Here is a 20141-nt window from a genome sequence, read left to right as displayed (position 1 = left end):
CCGAACCAGGATGGTCTTGCCATCACTGGAACTGCATTTACTGAGTGTGAGGTCCATGGAGATTCCCTATAGGAAAACCAAAGAGATTTCCCTGAAATATGTGGGGGATGAGTGGCGGTGGTCCACAGCCCAGGTATCTTCCTAATGGAGGTCTATTCTCTAGCTGAGTAATAAGTTTTTTCTTTTTTTTAACTTTTAAAAGTATTTATGTATTTATGTTTTTGGCTACACTGGGCCTTTGTTACTGTGAGGACTTTCTCTAGTAGTAGCTGCTGCTGCTGCTAAGTCGCTTCAGTCGTATCCGACTCTGTGCGACCCCATGGACTGCAGCCTACCAGGCTCCTCCGTCCATGGGATTTTCCAGGCAAGAGTACTGGGGTGGGGTGCCATCGCGTTCTCCGCTAGTTGTGGCAGTTAGGGGCTGTTCTCTAGCTGCAGCGCCTGGGCTTCTCGTTGCGGTGGCTTCTCTTGTTGCTGAGCATGAGCGCCAGGTGCGTGGGCTTCAGCAGGTGTTGGGCTCAGTAGTTGTGACTCTTGGGCTGTAGCGCATGAGCTCAGTAGTTGTGCTGCACGGGCTTGGTTGCCTCGCAGCATGTGGGATCTTCCTGGACCAGGGATCAAACTCGTGTTTCCAGCATTGCAAGGTGGATTCTTAACCACTGGAACACCAGGGAATCCAGCATTCTTTTACCAAGAGAAAAGATAAAGTGGATTTAGGGTCATCATTCTGAAGTTTACTCATTGTCCTTGACCTGTTTTATCTATGCAACAGCCCGTTGACTTTTTCGTTTGTTACTCAAAGTAGTCACTCTGCTACACTACTGTATGGATTTCTGTTTGTATTTTAAGAGACTCGGCCATTAATGAAGACTCAAGTAGAAAGTATTGACTGTTTCATACCTACTTCACTGGTTTAGCAGACATTGTAGAGGAGCATTCCAAAGGGTATATCCCTGGTCCCGTCTGTTTCTTTCAATGCAGTTAAATTAGAGACTTGCTGGAATATGATGACTTTCAGGCCAGCACACTGGGAAACCTTTCCTCCCCTCACTCTCTAGTCTCTGCTAGTTTCTTGAATACTAACAGTGCAGTGTACTGAATTTCTTGAATGGTTTGATTAAAACAATGAAAGAAGATATCTAGGAATGGTCAAAAGTCATGGGATCCATCTCTGTGGATTCCACTTTTGCCAGGTATCATCTAAAAGGACTTGGGTTCTTTAGCACAGGTATGAACTTTTCTGCCAGGAGAGTCTCCAGTCCCAGCCTGCTATTTAGTATGTAAGTATCTTACACATGAAGAGGAGGCATATGAGGGTGACTATATGACACCATCATCTTCAACAAACATCTTCTTCCTGCCTAATGTCTGCACAACAGTGACCCAACAAATTATTCAGTGGGTCTCCTTCATGTCAAGGAAATGACGTATTAGACATGTGTTTGCCGTGAGCTAGTGTCTTCCCAAGGTTATTACTTTTCCAGGACTTCTGCTAGCCACATGCATATTAAAGGTTTATTCCATACTGAACTTGGGGTGTGCTTGCCACCTTACATACAGTACCTAGTTAATTGTTTCAGCGTACCTTGGCTACGGAGGTATTACTGTTTTTCATAATTTTGCAGTTGAGCAAGGAAGGAAGGAGGCTTGGAGCAGCTGAGTGCCTTACTTCATGTCACATGCTCAGTGAGCAGCAGAACCACTGTGCTCACCTCTTCTAACAAAGACAGGGACACGCTTTCTCTGAGGATGAAGGACCTTGGTGGCCTTTTAAAATCGCTTCCCTCGTGTCTCAGCTGGTAAAGAATCCACCTGCATTGCAGGAAACCTGGGTTCGATCCCTGGGTTGGGAAGAGCCACTGGAGAAGGGAAAGGCTACCCACTCCAGTATTCTGGCCTGGAGAATTCCATGGACTGTATACATGGACATGTATAGTCCATGGGGGTGCAAAGAGTCAGACACGACTGAGGGACTTTCACTTTCTAAAATTTCTTTAGTAGCAGTTGAAATAGCATGAGGCTTAGCTGTGAAAATTTGGTCAGGGGCTGGGGGTATGTGATATACTGGCTATGTGATCTTATTTAACTTGCTGTAGGCACCATGGGGAGTAAATTGACTATAGGTAGGCAGAATTAAGAGTGATAAACCACAAACAAGTCCTTGGGAAAGAATGAAGCACCATTTAATTGTCTTTACTTATATTCTTAGGACCTTGTGCTTGCTAGGTGTCCAATAATTGTATGTTGACAAAGTGATTAAAGGAGGATTTTGAAGTGATCAATGGAAGAACTTCCTCCAAAAGACAGAATATACCTAGCATTAGACTCCCCAAGAAACCATTAAAGTTTTACCTTTATTGGTCAGAAGCTGAGCTGCAGAAACTTCTGGGCTGCCTAGTGGCTCCCAGGAATTATCCTTACCAATATGGAACCTGGGGACCATCAGTACAGGTAACAGAGGTCCGAGAATGTCTGACTGTAGGGCTTCTTAGCATCGTGTGCCCCTCCTGCATCCCACCTCCTCACCCTGAGAAGAGGCGACCACCCTACAGCCTTCTTTCCTGTTCCACCCGCTCAGCCCCAGCCCGACTCTCTCGAGGGCCAAACATAGTGAACTTTCCATAACAGGATCCAACTGTGAATCTGCTATCGTTTACAGCGGCTTCTGAGGGAACCACTTCCCTTCCTCTTCATCTGGAGTGGAGCTGATGTCATAAAACTGACCGTGACTGTCTGTTAATTGAAAACCTGAGAGAAGGGAGTAGAAGGCCGGTGGCCCAATGTGATCAGAGCCCGCTCCCCCTTAGAGTTGGGGCAGCCTTCCTGGGTGGTACGGGCGGACACCCCAGGACACCCCAGCGTCCCTGAAATGCAGCGCAGAGGGAAAACAACTTAGCAGGAAAACTGCTGAGCCCATCTGGCCCCGCAGTGATGGGAGATCTGCCCTGCCTGGCCTCTCTCTCCTAGATTCCACTGCGGGGCCAGTGTGGACCTCTTTGGTCCCATACACCAGCGGTGATTTTCTCCTCCACACCAAGTGCCTTCAGCACCTGTCTCCATAGTAACTGAGCAGCATCCAAAATGGTAGTCTTAAAACACCTAGAGTGATGCTGTATTAGAATCCTGCCCATTAAATCCAAAGCTGGCTAATTTAGAAACAAAAGGAAAGAAGAAAAATAAAAGCTATACATACATATGTATTTTTTCCAGTATGCCATCAGCCATATCTTTTGAACTGGCAAAGGGGTTGCTTATCCTGAGCCTGCAGCAGAGGGCAGACTTTCCTACATTATAAATACAGCATTAAAGTCCCGAGACACAGAAATATCCAGACACAGGATTGTCTGATAAAATAGTAGGCTTGCCAGGTGACTGTAACACCAGTGCTTTAGGAGGGGAAAAAAACTCAAAAAACTTCCTGTGATATTAATGCACTCATCAGCTTTTCCAGAGAGATGTGCTAATGGCCATTAAATCTGGCAGTGATTCCCAGTCTCCATGCTCTTCGGGTTAAGTAGCCCTGCTTATCTCAGCACTGCTATGGCCAGTGTGATAGCAAGTGGAAGGTTCCATGTGTTTGAGAAATGTTACCAGGATGCTGAGGCCAAATATGGAGATCAGAATACAGACTATGTAAGATTCCCTATCCTGTATCATGAAGGTATGTGCTATAAAAGCTTTAGATTAGACGAGAAAGGCTCCATTCCACACATAGAATGTCCAAGGAGAGGGGAAACTTTGCTTTGCACCTGGCATGTTTAGAGGTAAGGAGTCTACCAGCTAAATTCATGTGAAAAAAAGAATTGGCTTGTATACTTAGTCCCCCTCTATCAGCTCAGTTCAGTTCAGTTCAGTTCAGTTGCTCAGTCGTGTCTGACTCTTCGCGACCCCATGAATTGCAGCACACCAGGCCTCCCTGTCCATCACCAACTCCCGGAGTTCACTCAGACTCACATCCATCGAGTCAGTGATGCCATCCAGCCATCTCATCCTCTGCCGTCCCCTTCTCCTCCTGCCCCCAATCCCTCCCAACATCAGAGTCTTTTCCAATGAGTCAACTCTTCACATGAGGTGGCCAAAGTACTGGAGTTTCAGCTTTAGCATCATTCCTTCCAAAGAAATCCCAGGGCTGATCTCCTTCAGAATGGACTGGTTGGATCTGTTTGCAGTCCAAGGGACTCTCAAGAGTCTTCTCCAACACCACAGTTCACTATCGGCTCAGCGGTGTCCAACTCTGCAAGCTCATGGACTGTAGCCTGCCAGGCTCCTCTGTCCATGGAATTTTCCAGGCAAGAACACTGGAGTGGGTTGGCATTTCCTTCTCTGTGAATATTCCTGACTCAGGGATTGAACCGGCATCTCTTGCGTCTCCTGCATTGGCAGGCAGATTCTTTACCACTGTGCCACCTGGGAAGGTCATATGTTTGCTAGTGACTCAGTTCAGCTTTCCTGATCTTGAAAACCCAGGAGTGCCCCTCTGCTTCTCTCTGGTACCCTCCATTCACAGTCCTCAGGCATGAATCAGGAATTCGGATGGTGAAGGTTGCCCTGGCCAGTGGTCTCACGGAAATATTTTCTTCGTTTGTCATATGCTTTCTTTCTCTTCCTCTTCTGCCAGTACGAAGAAGGAAAAAAGCGGAGGAAACCCAACTACAGTAGTGTGGACCTGTCTGAGGTGGAGTGGGAGGACCGCGATGATGTGGTAAGCAATTTGATTTCAAGCCTGGTGAGATGGACGCTCCATTTTACCCTCCTCTGCCTGGGAGCTGGTCAAGAGAGGCCCACCAGAGAAACACCTGGCCATCAGAGGGATGCAGAGACCATGCGCCCTTGTATGCATTTGGGGTTTTATAACTCTCCTCTGGTAGGTCCACTTGCAAATGGGTTTCCAGCCACCCTGCCTGCTTTGTGTAGTCTAAAACCATCTGCATTTGGGCTCTGGTTCCTTCTGCAGCCGATCAATCTGAACTCTTTCTGAGTGCCATTGATGGGACCTGTGACCCTAAGGGGAGCCTGGCCAGAGCCTAACGGGGCAGCTGCACAGCCAGGGCCAGAGTTTACCTATCAGGATGTCACCCAGGGCTTGGCAGACCCACTTTCCTCCTCTTTGGTTGACCACCCTGTTTCCAGGGCCATCCCAGCCTTTCCCCTTTCCAGGCCACACTTTAGTAACACATGCTTGTTTCCCAGACAGCTTCAGCCTTCAGGACTGTATCAAAAGTTTTCCTCATGCCCACGATTTAGCCCCAGCAGTCTTCTTGTTCCTTCCTCAGTAAATCAGATTTGTTAGACACACCATCTTTTGTGAATCCAGGCAGACTGTCCTTAATTAAATCCTAACTTCCCGGGTGTCCACATCTGGACACTTGCTCTTCCCTTTCTATCTGGAGCCTTCATGCCCAGGCAGGGTTTCTCTGCTTGTACCTCCCTGATTTGTCTGAGGTCCTTTTCTGAGCTTCATCACTGAGTTAGCATTGTTTCTACCCCTCCCTCTGTTTTGCTTTCCGAAGGGATGTTGAGGGGAGCCATTTGAAACGCATAGGCTGGGTTCCTGTGCTTTCAGAAATGCAGCCAGGATCATGGTCCCCTTGCTGCTTGCTTTTCCTCTCTTCATATCCTCTGCAACCTGGACATTACTTAGCTAGCATAAATCTCTGAGATTTTTCCTTGCTTGTAAAATGCAAGAATCATATCTGTTTTAGACATTTACCCTATTTCCTTCTTCATCTGGGCTATCTCTTTTAAACCCCAATTCAGACAAAATCTTTGCTGTTTGATTAAAAAAAAAAGTCTATTTCTTCATCCATTCTCTTTTCCCAAGTGCTGGTGACCTGACGTCATGTCAGCTCAGTGACCTGGTATAGTTTTATATCTTCTTGTTCTTTAGACATCATCATCAGAATTCACGTCTGGGTCTTTTGATTATACCGCACCTAACGTACATGTCCTATCCTTTCAACCTGCTCCTATCAAGAAGCAGGCTACGCAGTCCTGAGGAATGCAGTTCAGGCATTTGCCTGCCTGGTTTCAAGCCCCACCTCTGCTATTTGCTGGCTGTTGGTCTCGGGCAAACCATTATTTTCTCTACATCTCAATTTTGGTATAGGTTCTATTTTCTCAGTCAAATGAGTAAGATAGCAGTAGTACCTCACAGAACCATTGTGAATGCTAGTGTGTTACTATATTGAAAGATACAGAAGTGTCAACATTGTTGCTCAGACACTATGAGCATTCTGAGTGGTAGCTGTTACTAGTATTATTCTTGGCATTATCAACCCTCAGATAACCTTCTTATTAATGTATGTCTGTTGCTAAACTGTATCATGTAATTTTAAAGGGTGCTTTCCATTAGTTTGCTTTCTCTTCCCTTTCCATCAGTTGTTTTATTTTGACTTCTCTGCATCTTTTTGTTTTCTTTCCAAGAAGTTTTGAACCCTGTCATCAGCATGCTTCTCCATCCCTTCCTTCGTTTTTTTTACATTTTAATTGACACGGGAGGCAAACTTGACGCTCATTCTTACTGGGGAGTCCCCACATCCAGGAAGCTGGCCTTCTGCTCGTTAAACACTAGGCTGACACCTGCACTTATCCTTTGCAGGTTTCCTGAAGGGATTTATTACTTGGCTCATCTGTACCCCAGTTGTCGAGTCATCATCACCTGTGCCCAGGTTAATTTTCCGTGAGCTGATATCACCTTTAACAATGATTTGACAGATGCTTTCTGTTTCCTTGCCCTTTTTGTCCTTTGTCATTGGCTTCCTGGCCATGTTCCTCACCTTAATATGATTGCCAGAACTGGATTCTGTGTCTGCCTTCAGAGTTCCCACAGCTTTAGCAAGTCAGTGCTCTTATTCTTCACCAGTAAGTCTCTGGTTGTGCGTGTTTAATTTGGGTCTCTCGTCTGCTTGAAAAGAAGGTACATTTGAGACATGAATTCCTTCACTCTCAATGTGCTTGATTGTGAAAACCCAAGTTACCATTTCTCTCCTAGAAATTTGCACATCCTTGATTAGAGAATTCTGGAATCTATGCGAAGCATCTTTGTGAAGGCTACACAAGATCCCACGTGCCCATGTGTCTGCCAATGGGGTTTGCACATATGTAGCAGAGGGCAATTTAAGTCAAGATCTTGAAAGCACCAGACAGGCAGAGTCGAGGAAGAAGCAGCATGTGTCTGCCCAGCTGTGGAGAAATTCTTGGAAGGAGCATCCTACTTCTTTTGGCAGCTAGGCTTGTTGTTTAATTTCATGACCACATTTATAACATAGACCCTATGTGCTTCCAAAAATGATGTGAGGTCATATCTGTGTCAAGCAAACTTGAGTTTGAATCCTAACATTTTAAGCTATTGAGAGGAGTCTGACATGAAAGAAAAGAGAGGGGGATAATAATGAAGATGCTGCTGCTGCTGAGGATGACCGTGGAGGACAGCTTGCACCTATGAATGCTTAGGGTGTACGAGGCACTCTTCTACATACTAGCTCGTCAGATTCGCACTGCAGCTTTATGAGACATGTGCTATCATTAATACCATTTCGCAGAAAGAGATATTGAGGCACAGTGGGGGTAAGTGATCTGTTCAAACTTCTGGCTCCAGAGTCCATTTCTGAATTACAGTGCTGTCCTGCCTCAGTGTTCAGTAAGTGTAATCTGTTTCCATTATAACTGAAAGTGAAAGTGAAGCCACTCAGTCGTGTCCAACTCTTTGAGACCCGTGGACTGTAGCCCACCAAGCTCCTCTGTCCATGGGATTCTCCAGGCAAGAATACTGGAGTAGGTTACCATTTCCTTCTCCAGGGGATCTTCCCGACCCAGGGATTGAACCCAGGTCTCCCACATTACAGGCAGACGCTTTAACCTCTGCGCCACCAGGGAAGCCCTATTATAACTGAAGGAAAGGGAAAGAAAGAAAGTGAAGTCACTCAATGTCTGACTCTGTGTGACTCCATGGAGGATAGCCCACCAGACTCCTCCTCCTTGGAATTGTCCAGGCAAGGGATACTGAAGTGTGTTGCCATTTCCTTCTCCAGGGCATCTTCCCTACCCAGGGATTGAACCCAGGTCTCCTGCACTGCAGGCAGACTCTTTACCATCTGACCCAGCAGGGAAGCCCAAAGGAAAGGGAAAGACTAGACTAATCATCTAAGCATCTGCCTTCAGAAAGTATTAGTGACCCTGGCCTTGGACCCTCCCAGGTCCTGGCTCGGATCATCCTTAGCTACTGGGAGTTGGGGGTGGGGCGGCGCTGAGGCATGGAGAAGCTTACCTAATCTCTGACTCGCCTGGGGAATGTGAGAGGGGCAGGTCCCAAATGGCTTTAGGCAGGCACCAGAAAGAGGAAAAATGAAAACCATGTCAAAGATAAATCGAGCTGTTCTTAAGAGTTAGAAAGTAGACTTAATTAGGACCAGCTCTCCCCATCCAAAACCACAAAAGTTAAAATGGGAAAATATTTCCAGAAATGCCCATTATGTGTTGTTAAAAAATATCTAGAGTAAAATATATGTTTTATTTTATACATGCCTCCAGCTAAAAATTATGCTTTTACTCTCTTGCACAGAAGATGGGAATGTGAACCCAAATCTAGACAGGCCCCGCATCAAATTTAGGTTGCTTGCAAGCACTGCAGTTCTCTATCGGCCAGATCTTATTCAAGCTCCTCAAAGGAGGAAAGAGGGGAAAGAATTAAAAGAAAAAAAAACAAGCACGGGGCTGGGAAAAAGCCTTTCCTGACAGGCTGTGGCATGTCAGCATTTGCTCCTATTTCATTAAATGGCCTTCCCGTCGTCTCCTATTGGTGCCCATGATGGCACATCTTTCATCACTGTGTCTGCTGTCCTTCTCTGAACTCACAGAAGGGCCACAAGTAATTAGCAGAGATCAGCCAGGGGTGGGGGAAGGGACGGAGGCTCACGGTTCCCAGATGAGACCTTCAAAAATCAGATGCAGGGTTGCCCCGTTCACTGCCCATCAGTCTCAGCCAGGCTTTTCAGTGGCCTAGATTTCTCAGAGAGTATTTGAAGATGGTTCATGCTGTGAAAAGCTAATCCCTATCTTCCAGATGGTTGGCTTTTGAAAACAACCAACCAAACAAAAAACTACTATATAGGAAAATATCTTTAACTTGATTGTGTTTTGAAAAATGATTTTCTCCATAACAAACCAATACCCTTTGTGAAAATGTAACTTGTGCCCTGAGACTTCCTAGCTTCATGAGTATTTTAGTGTTTGCTGGGGGTTCGTTCCCTGACTCTCAGGATTTAACATTGAAAAGGTTTTTTTGGCCACTGTTGCCCTGAGGTTTACATGAACACCCCAAATTGAGGTTGATGGTCCTTTATTTATTTTTATTAGCCTCTCTCCCCCTAGACAAGAGCAGTTGGATGTTTATTCTTCCAAAGCCCCATTTCAGAGATCTGAGAATAGTATTTAGACTTACTGCAAAAGTACACCAAGCTGTGTATACACCCAGCCCTGCATACCCAAGCCACCAAAGATGCATTCAAGCTAGATGGTAAAAGGTGTCCAAGACAATATGGTAACCCTGGGAAGCACTAACCCCAATTTTTTTTATCATTTTAGTTAAGAAATGCCATGGTGAATAGAAAGACCGGGAAGTTTTCCATGGAGGTGAAGAAGACAGTGGACAAAGGGGTACATTTTTCTCAAACATTCTTGCCGCTTAATTTAAAACAAACCACTGTGAAAAATTAGCTTTGAAAGCTCTATCTGGAGTAAATATCGTTCACTGAGCTCATTTTTCTCTTGTCTTTACTTATCTCAAACAAGATTCATGTAGTACTGTTAACCTGATCATAGTGTGTCCATTTATTTTTATTTATTTCTGAAAACTTCACCTAGCAGACTAACCATGTTTTCTTTTCTCTACGACCTTTTTTTGTTTTTTCAATCTAGAAACGGGTTTTGGTGATGACAAATGACTACTATTATACAGACATCAAGGGTACTCCTTTCAGGTAGAGCTGACCATAATACATGGACATTCCATCAGACCCATCAGTTGTGTTTGTACAAAACCTGCTGACACTCTCAGAGCTCATCATCTGAAGATAACCAAACATCCTGCCTAAAGGCTGGAAAGAGTGAGGAAGGGGCTTTTCCCAGGCTGCTTTTGTTTTTGTTTTCCATAAGGGGAAAAATGGTTCAGGCTCACCTAGGAGAACTCATTCAATTTGCCATGGCTTTGCATCTCATTATCAAGCAAATAAGCTTTGGGGTTCCAACTAAGGGTGGAGAGATAAATTCAGCGGGTTACCAGGGTCCTTAACCATCTAACTTGCTGCCCTTTATTTCCATGATCAAAAAGCAATCCTTCACACTTCGAGGCAGCATATTCATCCCTACGTGTTGTGCTTCGGTTTTAATTTCTCCGTACTGTTCCTCTGTGCTTGTCTGCCTTTCAATCCTGTTATTTCTCTTTGTAAAAGTCTTGAAAAATGCACTTGCCCGCTTGCCTGCTTTCTTATGTAGCATTCTAAAGTTTCCCGCTATTAACTTAGTGTGATAATGCTTTTTGTAAAAAGTTATTTTGGTAGGACTTCTTTGTGTTCTTCAACTGATGCCTCACAAAGCTCAGGGGAAAAAAAGAGTTTACTGACTCTGGATCCATCTTAATAAAATCTGTGGTGGTGTTGTCGTATATGGCCAGGGATCTTGGGTGAATTCTATTTGGAACCAGAGCACTTGAGGAAACACGTGACTGCTAAGTGGGTTTGCCAAACGATGAGATTGTGTTATCAAAACATATTCTCTGACTTTAGATGAAAAAGGAAGGAGCTTAAATCAAGACTTTTGAGTGTGAGAATGTGAAAAATCTATCAGACAAGGAAGAGGGTTGGGCAAAGAAACCCACCATACAGTCATGTGGCTACATTCAAGTGACAGCAAAAGTGTTCATTTTTGCCATTAGAAAGGGGTTAATTTTCCCTCATCTCAAACTCTACAGTCTGGAAAGACCCTGGTGTGGCTAAATGTAGGGATGCATAAAGCGGTAATGAAGATTATTAGGGTATGTAGCTCTTACAAAAGCATCTAAGAGAAAGGCTTGCTCAAGGGCTTGTAGCAGCCGCCACACTTCTTTTAAACATACTCGAGAGCCACCCATTGCTGCTGCACTTCCGATCAGAAATTACACTGAAGCAGCTGATCAAATCTAAGAAAGACCAGCACCAACTCTAATCAGTGGGGTTTTGAAAGTAAACTTCTGAAAAAAAAAAAAATTGCTTACAGAACATGAAATGGAAATGTGAAAATGGAAAATAGAAAGTTAGCCAACAAGGCTGTTCCAGTCAATGTTATGGATTTCAAGGTCTGCTTTGTTTCTCTGCACAGTTTAGGTGTGGCGCTCTCCAGAGGCCATGGGAAATATTTCTTCCGAGGGAATGTAACTATTGAAGAAGGTAAGATGCTGTCTTTATCCATCTTAATCCTTTCATGTGGGAAGAAAGCCCTGAAGCCATTGGGTTAGCTGAAGAATTTGCTGAGCTATCCAGCCCTTTTTCTCATGGACGTTTGACTCAACCATTTACCCGCCCTGATTTTACCTTGCTCTCTTAGACTGTTTCAGATGCCTGGGACTCCCAGATAGTGGGGGCTTTCCTTATGGTTTCATTTATTTATGTGATGCTTTTATCCACAAAGTTGTCGAGGCAACTCATAGGAACCATCCATCTACCGGCTGTATTCTTCTCATACATAAAAATCAGTACCAAGAAAAATATGAATTAGCATAAAAACTCAAGCCCAGGAAAAGGAAAACAAAGGTAGGCAAGCCTTAGTCTTCTCCACATTGAGCTACAAATTTCCCTTGTGTTTTGAGGCAGCCTAGGTCCAAGGGAAATGTGATCATTCAAATGATTTATCTAAGTCAAAAGGAATAAGGAGCATCTTGAGGTTCTTAGCTCTTCTTGTCTTCATAAAGCACCAGTGCACTGGGAACTCCCAGGAAATGGTAGCAGTTGTTACAGCCCTTTAATCTTTAAAACTGCTGTCTCCCCCATACTGTCCTTTACATCTTCCAACAACCCAGTAGCTCAGAGAAGTTATCTTTACCAGTATCACCAGCTCATAAGGAACGCTGGGGCTAGCCTGTGAAAGGCTTCACTCCCAGAGTGGCCCTACCCAGGTGTTAAATTTTGCATCTTGACAGAGAAGGGGCTGGACCAGACCGGTGTTCTTTTTGGGTATCCTCAGGGAGTGTGGGTATCCTGGGTATCCTCAGGGAGCATGCCAAGAGTGGGAAGGTCAGTTACAATCCAGCTTTTATGGGTTAGAACTGGTTACAAATGAGTGTCATGAACTTCCAGAAGCTGGACTGCTTTGTGATTCATTCCAGTGATGTAGCAGAGAAGGAATAGGAGACTGGAAATCCCTGAAATGGCAGGTTCCATATATGGCCTTCTGTCTACTGCCCAGTGTCCCCACAATGTTTCATGGACTTTGGGTTTTATCTCTCAACTGATGGTGAGATCTTAAGGAATGGGAAGGAGAGTGAATGTGGGTCATTTTGACCCGGACAAAGCTCAGAGTGTCCCCACTGCAGAGGCAATCAAGTATGTCCTCCCTCTTCCTAAAGACAGGCAAGAAAAAAACAGGCAACTTTGTGATTTGAGCAAAATACTCAACAGGATGTATTCTCAGGGGTCTTTTTTAAAAATTTCTTTAATTTTCTGGCTCCATGAGCTACGTGTGACTCTGTAGATGTCCAGCACATGAAGACAGAAAATTCACATCTAAGCCATCTGAGGTCAAGGTGAGGAAATAGCTTATGGTCAGAACAGTCCCTGGTGGCTCAGATGGTAAAGAATCTGCCTGCAATGCTGGAAATGTAGGTTCAATCCCTTAGTCAGGAAATCCCTTGGAGAGGGGAATGACTACCCACTGCAATATTCTTGCCTGGAGAATTCCGTGGACAGAGGAGCCTGGCAGGCTACAGTCCATGGAGTCTCCAAGAGCATATGACTGAGCACTTGTGCATGCACGCACACACACACACACACACACACACACACACACACACAATCTTGATACAGATATGTTGTACACAGTACTTGTTCAGTCAGTTAGAGCTAATGTTATTATTGTCAGCATTATCAATCAAGAGAGATGTGATTTTGTCAGGAGTCTCTAAATTGGAGGTGAGAGAGTTAGAAAACAGCCATATTTCCTTGGTGGTCTAGGAGCTCAGAGAGGAAGCAATCAAAAAGATCTTCCCTTTAGGGTCTAGGCAGAGAGATTTGTAGATGAAGACTGATGAGAACAGAAACTAGAAATATATATAGAATTGATATCATTAACCCAATATTCCAGGAAGGCGAGATCCAGTTCAGGGCCTCTGCACCTGTGATTCCTTCTGCCGCGAGCACCTCAGTTACTCCCTGGCTCTCCCCTCACCTCTTGCAGGTCTTTGCTTAAAGTCACTGTCTCAGTGAAGCATCCTGGACTCCAAAAGTTAACACTGACACCCCCTCATCCCTCCCCATATCTTGGTACCCTCTCTCCTTGCTTCATTCTCTCCCTTAACTTCATAGTCCTCACTAGTGATAAGCTATGTATTTTAACTTTATATTCTTATCTCTTTTCTGCCACTAGAAAGTAAATATCATGAGACAATTAGTGCTTTTTCTTTTGGTCTCTGTTATGTTTTCAAGGCCGTAGACATACAATCGAAGAAGGCAATGGCACCCCACTCCAGTACTCTTGCCTGGAAAATCCTGCAGTCTGTGGGGTCGCTGAGGGTTGGACATGACTGAGTGACTTCACTTTAACTTTTCACTTTCATCCATTGGAGAAGGAAATGGCAACCCACTCCAGTGTTCTTGCCTGGAGAATCCCAGGGACAGGGGAGCCTGGTGGGCTGCTGTCTATGGGGTCGCACAGAGTTGGACATGACTGAAGTGACTTAGCAGCAGCAGCAGCAGACTTACAATAGTACCTGGCTCATAGTTGATGCTCCATAAATAAACTGAAGGAAGAATGGAAGGGAGGGAGGGAGGAGTGGAAGAAGCAAGAAAGGGAAGAAAGCATGGATTGATGCATGGATTGCCCTAGGGACTAATCACTATCCCATTCAACCCTCTGGTGTAGTTTATGACCTTTGGCACTATCAGTGACATTCCCAATCTCATTCCGCCAGTAGGTGTTGGAGCCAGGATGTGGCCACTTGTGTCATATAGGATGATATTCTATATAATTTATTCCCAACTAACTATGAAATCAAACAGGAGTATGTGATGCTAGTTCTAGTAGTTTGCTATTTATTTTGTACATTTGTGTTTGAGGAGGATACTGGAATCCTGAGCGCAGTAAGATATCATTGGTCATGAGGGAAACTGCCATTCTCAGTTAGTGGAGTTGCTGAGGTGGTCACTTAGAAGTGTGTGTCTGCTGATGACCCATGAAAGTGAAGTCACGTAAAGACACAAGGAGAAAGAGTGATTTCGTACACTTAGGGCATCTCGAGCATTCTATAAACACTCTCCAATTCCCTGCAAGCCTCTGTTCTCCTAACTACCTCTCAGAGACTGACAACTCATTTCTACTTAGGATCCTGTATCACCTAGCAGGTTTTGCTGGTTAAAAACAGTTGAGTTTTTGCAGTCTCATACCATTCAACCTATAGTTTCACCTGCAAAATCACCTGTCCCTTAGGGACGATTATTATTATGTTTTTCACAAAAAGAAACTGACATTTAGAAAAGTAAAGCAACCTGCTGACATGACACAGGAGTTTAGGGGCTCACTCAAATTCCTGACTCAGGCTGTACTGTATGGGCCTCCAAAGTTGGTGTCTCCACTGTTGTGCTAAGCTTCTTTCCCAGGACTCACTGGTGCATCATTTATCTTCAAGGAGTTAAGTTTCTGGGAGACTCTGGGGAAGTTGCAGTAGTGGCTGAATGAAGTGGAAGTTGGGGGAAGGTTCTGCCTGAGATAAAAATATTTCCTGTGTGCAGAGTCCCTTTTCCCAGGCAGATGTCTTTGGGATTGATGCCTACTCTTAACCCCCTATCCCCATGGCCTTAACCCCAGAACATTTGAAGCATAGAAGAGAATGCGGGGAGTCAGTGCCCCACACAGATGATACATACTCATGACGCCCTTCTTCTTGACCTCCAGGCCTGCATGACTTAGAACACCCTGATGTGTCCTTGGCAGACGAATGGTAAGAATGAAACAGTCCTTCTCAGCATTGGTCTTTATTGTCCTCTTTGATTTCAAGTTGCCTGTACTCCCTTGCCCAGTTCTCCTGATTCAAAGGCAAAAGAAAGTGATGCTATAAATATGTACACATTCTTGTTTTGGGCCATGTCACATTCCTAGGTCCTACTGCAACACTGACCTACACCCAGAGCACCGTCATCTGTCTCAGCTAGAAGCTATTAAACTCTACCTCAAAGGCAAAGAACCTCTGCTCCAATGTGAGTGTGCTTTCAAATGCACATGTTTGTGCACGTGGCGGTTGGGTAGTGGAGGGGGGTGTGGATGAACTCAAAACTATACTTTCTCTAGTTTTCAAGGGAAGCTTTGCTTTGGCAAAGGTGATCAGTCACAAGAAATCCAGCCAAGTGGCTGCTTCCTATGGGAACAGGAGAAAGAATGTGGGTTGCCAAGAGTCATGCAGATCCCCAATCCCATTTTAACCCTTCACATTGGATGTGTCCTATTACCAAACCATTTAGTCAAGCACCCGAGTAGAATGAAAATGTTACAGTTGGAAGGAGACTACCAACAGCTACTCCCTTATTTTGCAAATGAGGCACAAGGGCTGAAAATAAGACTTGTCTCATTCAAGGCCATACTCTAGGTCTCCTGGTTTCTGTCCAGAGTGGGACTGCCACTGTGACATGTTGCCTCTTGCAGTGTACATTCTGCTGCCCCTCCTCCCACCAAGTGCCCTCTCAGGGAGCTCGGTGAATCAAATGGCCAGTAGCTGGTGCAGGGGGAGAAGGAGTGGGGCAAGGAGAGAGCAGCAGCAGGCCTGATGCTCACCAAGCGTAAGACGAGTCCCCTGGACAAACACAGGTTTATGTTGATTAATTCCAGTAGTGAAAGTTTGGGCACAAGGGACTCACCAGAAATGAGCATGGCACTCAGCCCTACCCCTAGCAGATACTACTTATTAGTGACATGAGAAGTTCTTTGCACGTCTTATCTTACAGAAAACCCTAACAGCCCTATGAGAGGTGTAAGATTATCCACATCCAAACCACATCTTCATGAAATGGATTTACTTTTTGGGATATGCTCTAGTAGAGAAAGCATCAGATGGACATCATGTGGACTCAATTTTTCATTTTATTTGCCTATTTGAGTGATATATTTAAGAAACAAAAGTGGAACACTGATATAAAGAAGCACTTACATTTACCATCCAGCTTTGTCAAATTTTAAACTTTTTGCCATATTTGCTGCAGGTACTTTTTAAGGAATGAAATATCAAAGATAATGTTGAAGACCCTGAGTGCCCCCTATGTGATCCCATTTACCTCTCAGAGAGAATTACCACCCTGTATTTATTCATCATTCCCATGCATTGTGTGTGTGTGTGTATATATATATATATATATATATATATACACCAAATATATACATATATACCTATGTATCCATATCCATTATACGCCATTATGTTCATTACTTTGTATAATAAAATTTATATATATTGTATATGTTATCCTGCAACCTACGTTTCACTCATCATACATTATATTTTTGAGATTTGTGTTGATAATTTAGCTCTGATGCATTTACTTGAATTACTATGTGGTATTCTACTATGTAACTATGTCTCAATTTATTCATTGTCTATTTCATGATGAGTTGTTTCCAGGTTTTGCTTTTACAGCAAAGCTGCACCATCTTCTTGGCCACCAGCCACGGTGAGGACTGGGCTGCTGTAGGTGATAAAGCTGGAGTGTTTTAGGATGCCTCTGCTAGACTCATGATACCCTCCCGATTTCTCATCCTCTTCCACAGAGCTCTATCAAGAACTCATCTGGATAAGGATGGATGTCCCACTTTAGGATGGAAATAAATAAATAAATAAAAGCTTAGATGGAAGAAGTCACAAAATAAGAGTCCCAGAAATAATTAGCTATCATATCCTTCTCCCTTACAATCAAGATCAGGGCCCTGAAGAATTGCAAATTTTGATAGAGGGCAGAAATGGGGATGAAAAGAGAAAACTTTCTGAGGAGTGCTGCCTTCTAGTCTCCAAGTCCCAGAGTTGGCTTGCTGGTCTATGGCATCAACTTACTCGATGGGGAGGGAAAGTGAAAACTTGTAGTGTGAGACACCCAGCATTCTCAATTTACTATCGTCTTATCCAGATGCTTTGGGGGCCCTTGTCTTATGGTGTATCAGGTGTCAGAGCTGTTTCATATTCTCACCTGGTAGGCAGTTAGCACAGCAACACACCATAGGAGATAGTAGCCTGCAGATACTGCAAAATGAGCCTGGTGAGCACCTCTCGTGCTGTAGTTTGGGGTCCAGCCAAAGCCGTCTTTTCAAGTCTGTCCTTCCCAACAGGTGATAAAGAATTGATACAGGAAGTCCTTTTTGATGCCGTGGTGAGTGCTCCCATTGAAGCCTATTGGACCAGCCTTGCCCTCAACAAATCTGAGTAAGTGGTTGCACATGTCCCCTTTTCATGGCCATTTCCCCACAAGCCGTCCGAAATATGGTTATGGTTTAAAGAACTAAAGTTGCTTTAGGAGGCTGGTGTTAAAGTTCTTTAATTTTCCCCAAAGCTCCAAACCACAAGAGCTAGAGCAGATTAGCGGCTCTGACTTGGATGGCAAGCTCCTGGGTTTGACATACAATTTGTTTGAATTTTAACATTACATGAAATTTGGTCTGTTGAAGTAGGGTGACACTTCCGAGAGAGAGAGAGGGAGGCGGAAGGAGCATTTTGCTTCCTGCCCTGCCATGGCTCCCTCTCCTTCACAGTCTGGGGGGAACTTGGGATCTGGGCCAGGCTAGGTTGTGAGGAGGACAGGAAAGTGAGAGCTCTATTTCATTAAGGTGTCAAATATAACCCTGCGGTTTCATTTCTGAAGTGGAGTATGTAGGGGGAGGGGGGCAACCAATGAAAGTTGTCAAAGACTAGGGTGAGAAGTGCTTCAGTAGCTTATTATTATTATTATTATTTTACTACTTTAAGTAGCGTGTTAATGATTAAAAATTTTTAAAAAGTTCCTTTTGTCCTTTACCTTCATGTCATATATTATTCAGTTCTCCCTCCTTTTTTATTCTTTATTCGCTCCTTTCCTTCTTTTATTTTCCCTTTTGTCTCTTCTCCTCTATTGGGTCTGTCATTCACTCTGCTCTCATTTTCATTCATTCATTCATCAAATATTGATTGCATGTCTGTTATGTGACAAGCACTGGGCCAGACATTGGTGAAATGGAAATAACTCAATCAAACATAGTCCTTATCATCGTGGTGCCTGTGATATATAGTGTGATTGAGAATTGTGATAATTATGAAGGGAAAATTAGACATGTAGACTGTAATGAGACCTAGAGTGGAGATAGAAGAAAGGAAAGGCTTTTGAGACAAGGAACTAGTTCAAGTATTCTGTAGGAGAATTCCAGAGAAATGGAACAGCATGTGCAAGACCCTGAGGTAAGAGGCTATTTGGACAGTTGAGGAATTTAAAGAAGGCCAGCAGAGCTGAATTGTGGAGGGTAGGCTGGAAGATGTCAGGAGACAAGGGTTCATTGGGCCCTGATGGTTTAGAACATTGGGAATCAGGTTAAAGATTTCGGACATTATAGTCAGAATATTGGAAAATCCCTGAAGAATTTTAAGGACATTTTAAGATTTTAAGAAGTAGATGATCAAATTTGCATTACAAAAATCCTTCTGCTGATATGTAAATAGTAGAGTGTAATGAGGGTAAATATCTATCTATCTATCTATATATATCTATGGTAGCAGTTCAAGGGATTTGTCACTGGGACCAAGGCAGTGGCTGTGGGCACAGAGAGAAGAGATGCACTAGAGACATGCTTTGAAAGTAAGACCCCCAGGACTTGGTGCTGAGTTCACGGTGTGAGGGGAGGGAGGCTGAGCTTTCAAGAATCATTCTCAGGTTTATGGCATGAATACCTATGTAGATAGTCATGCTATTTCCTCGGTCCAGAGACAAGGAAGCAAGAACAACCTTGGGACTAGACATGGACAGAATTCTTTTCTAGACATTTTAAGGTTAAAATGACTCCTAAGAAAAAATGTAAGGTAGGTAGTTTAATATGTGAATCTGGAGTCCAAAAGTTATGACTAACTACTCTCATTATATTTGAGGGGTATACTTGGACTGCTTACCTGCATGCATCTTATTCCCTGGGAGATCTGGAAAGAGTCAACCTTTTCTGTGATTGCATTCTCTAGTGGGAATGTTTCTTTTAGGTTCTCGGGAAACTTAAAATCCGGTGCAAAGATTGCTGATTCACCCCTAACAGATGCTAGAGATTTCCGAAATGGTAGCTTGCTTTGTAGTCCACATCTGTTACTGATTGGGCAGCCTGGCTTTCCTACTTGGTGTAGGCTATGAACAGAAACTAATACATAGTGTTGGTTTTTATTCATCCCTTAAGTACTTGGAAGTAGTATTGACCACTTTGACAACCATCAGAGATCAAGTAACTAAATGATCTTATATTGAAGATGACATGGATAAAGCTTTGAATCAGATTGCTACTGGCATCTAGGGCAGGGAAGCAAACTCAAGAATCAGTATCCTCTTCATACTTTTTTGGTAGCATAAAACTGTATATTTGGCAAAAGATTATTTGCTTTGTTTTGAAGAAGTAAGCCCTGAGAATACCCTGAAGAACATGTTCAAACATAAAATTTACCTTGACTGTTGAAAAAAACCTTCGGTGAATCTTCAAATGAGTTTTCTTTGCTAAGGCCTTCCTTAGAGTTCCTATGCATGGCCTCCTGTCGGACTATTTACAGAAGTCATTTCATTCCTCATCTGTCTGGGGTTGATGGTGAGGGTAAAACTTCCATGTTGGTGCCTCCTAAATGGTGAAGAATTCAAGTCCTAAACATTTTCAGGCTGTGGGATACTGCAGACTTGAATCAGTGGCTAAGTTGCTGGGTTTTGCTAACG

General features: G+C 43.9%; 1 protein-coding gene across 4 annotated transcripts in view; it reads left to right on the top strand.

Moving 5' to 3' along the window:
- Positions 1 to 20141, top strand: part of CACNA2D3 (calcium voltage-gated channel auxiliary subunit alpha2delta 3) — an 898858-nt gene that overhangs the window by 717289 nt on the left and 161428 nt on the right. For all 4 annotated transcript variants that reach the window (XM_070776473.1, XM_070776472.1, XM_070776475.1 and 1 more), the window contains 7 exons: positions 4619 to 4702; positions 9583 to 9654; positions 9916 to 9977; positions 11353 to 11420; positions 15136 to 15181; positions 15340 to 15437; positions 17548 to 17641. In XM_070776473.1, the coding sequence (XP_070632574.1) occupies positions 4619 to 4702; positions 9583 to 9654; positions 9916 to 9977; positions 11353 to 11420; positions 15136 to 15181; positions 15340 to 15437; positions 17548 to 17641 (524 nt within the window). The remainder of the gene's footprint in view (positions 1 to 4618; positions 4703 to 9582; positions 9655 to 9915; positions 9978 to 11352; positions 11421 to 15135; positions 15182 to 15339; positions 15438 to 17547; positions 17642 to 20141) is intronic.

This window comes from Bos indicus, chromosome 22, assembly GCF_029378745.1.
Source record: "Bos indicus isolate NIAB-ARS_2022 breed Sahiwal x Tharparkar chromosome 22, NIAB-ARS_B.indTharparkar_mat_pri_1.0, whole genome shotgun sequence".
In the NCBI taxonomy this organism is placed as follows: domain Eukaryota; kingdom Metazoa; phylum Chordata; class Mammalia; order Artiodactyla; family Bovidae; genus Bos; species Bos indicus.
The sequence above is the reverse complement of the archived record's forward strand: the minus strand, read 5'-3'. Positions and strand labels throughout refer to the sequence as shown.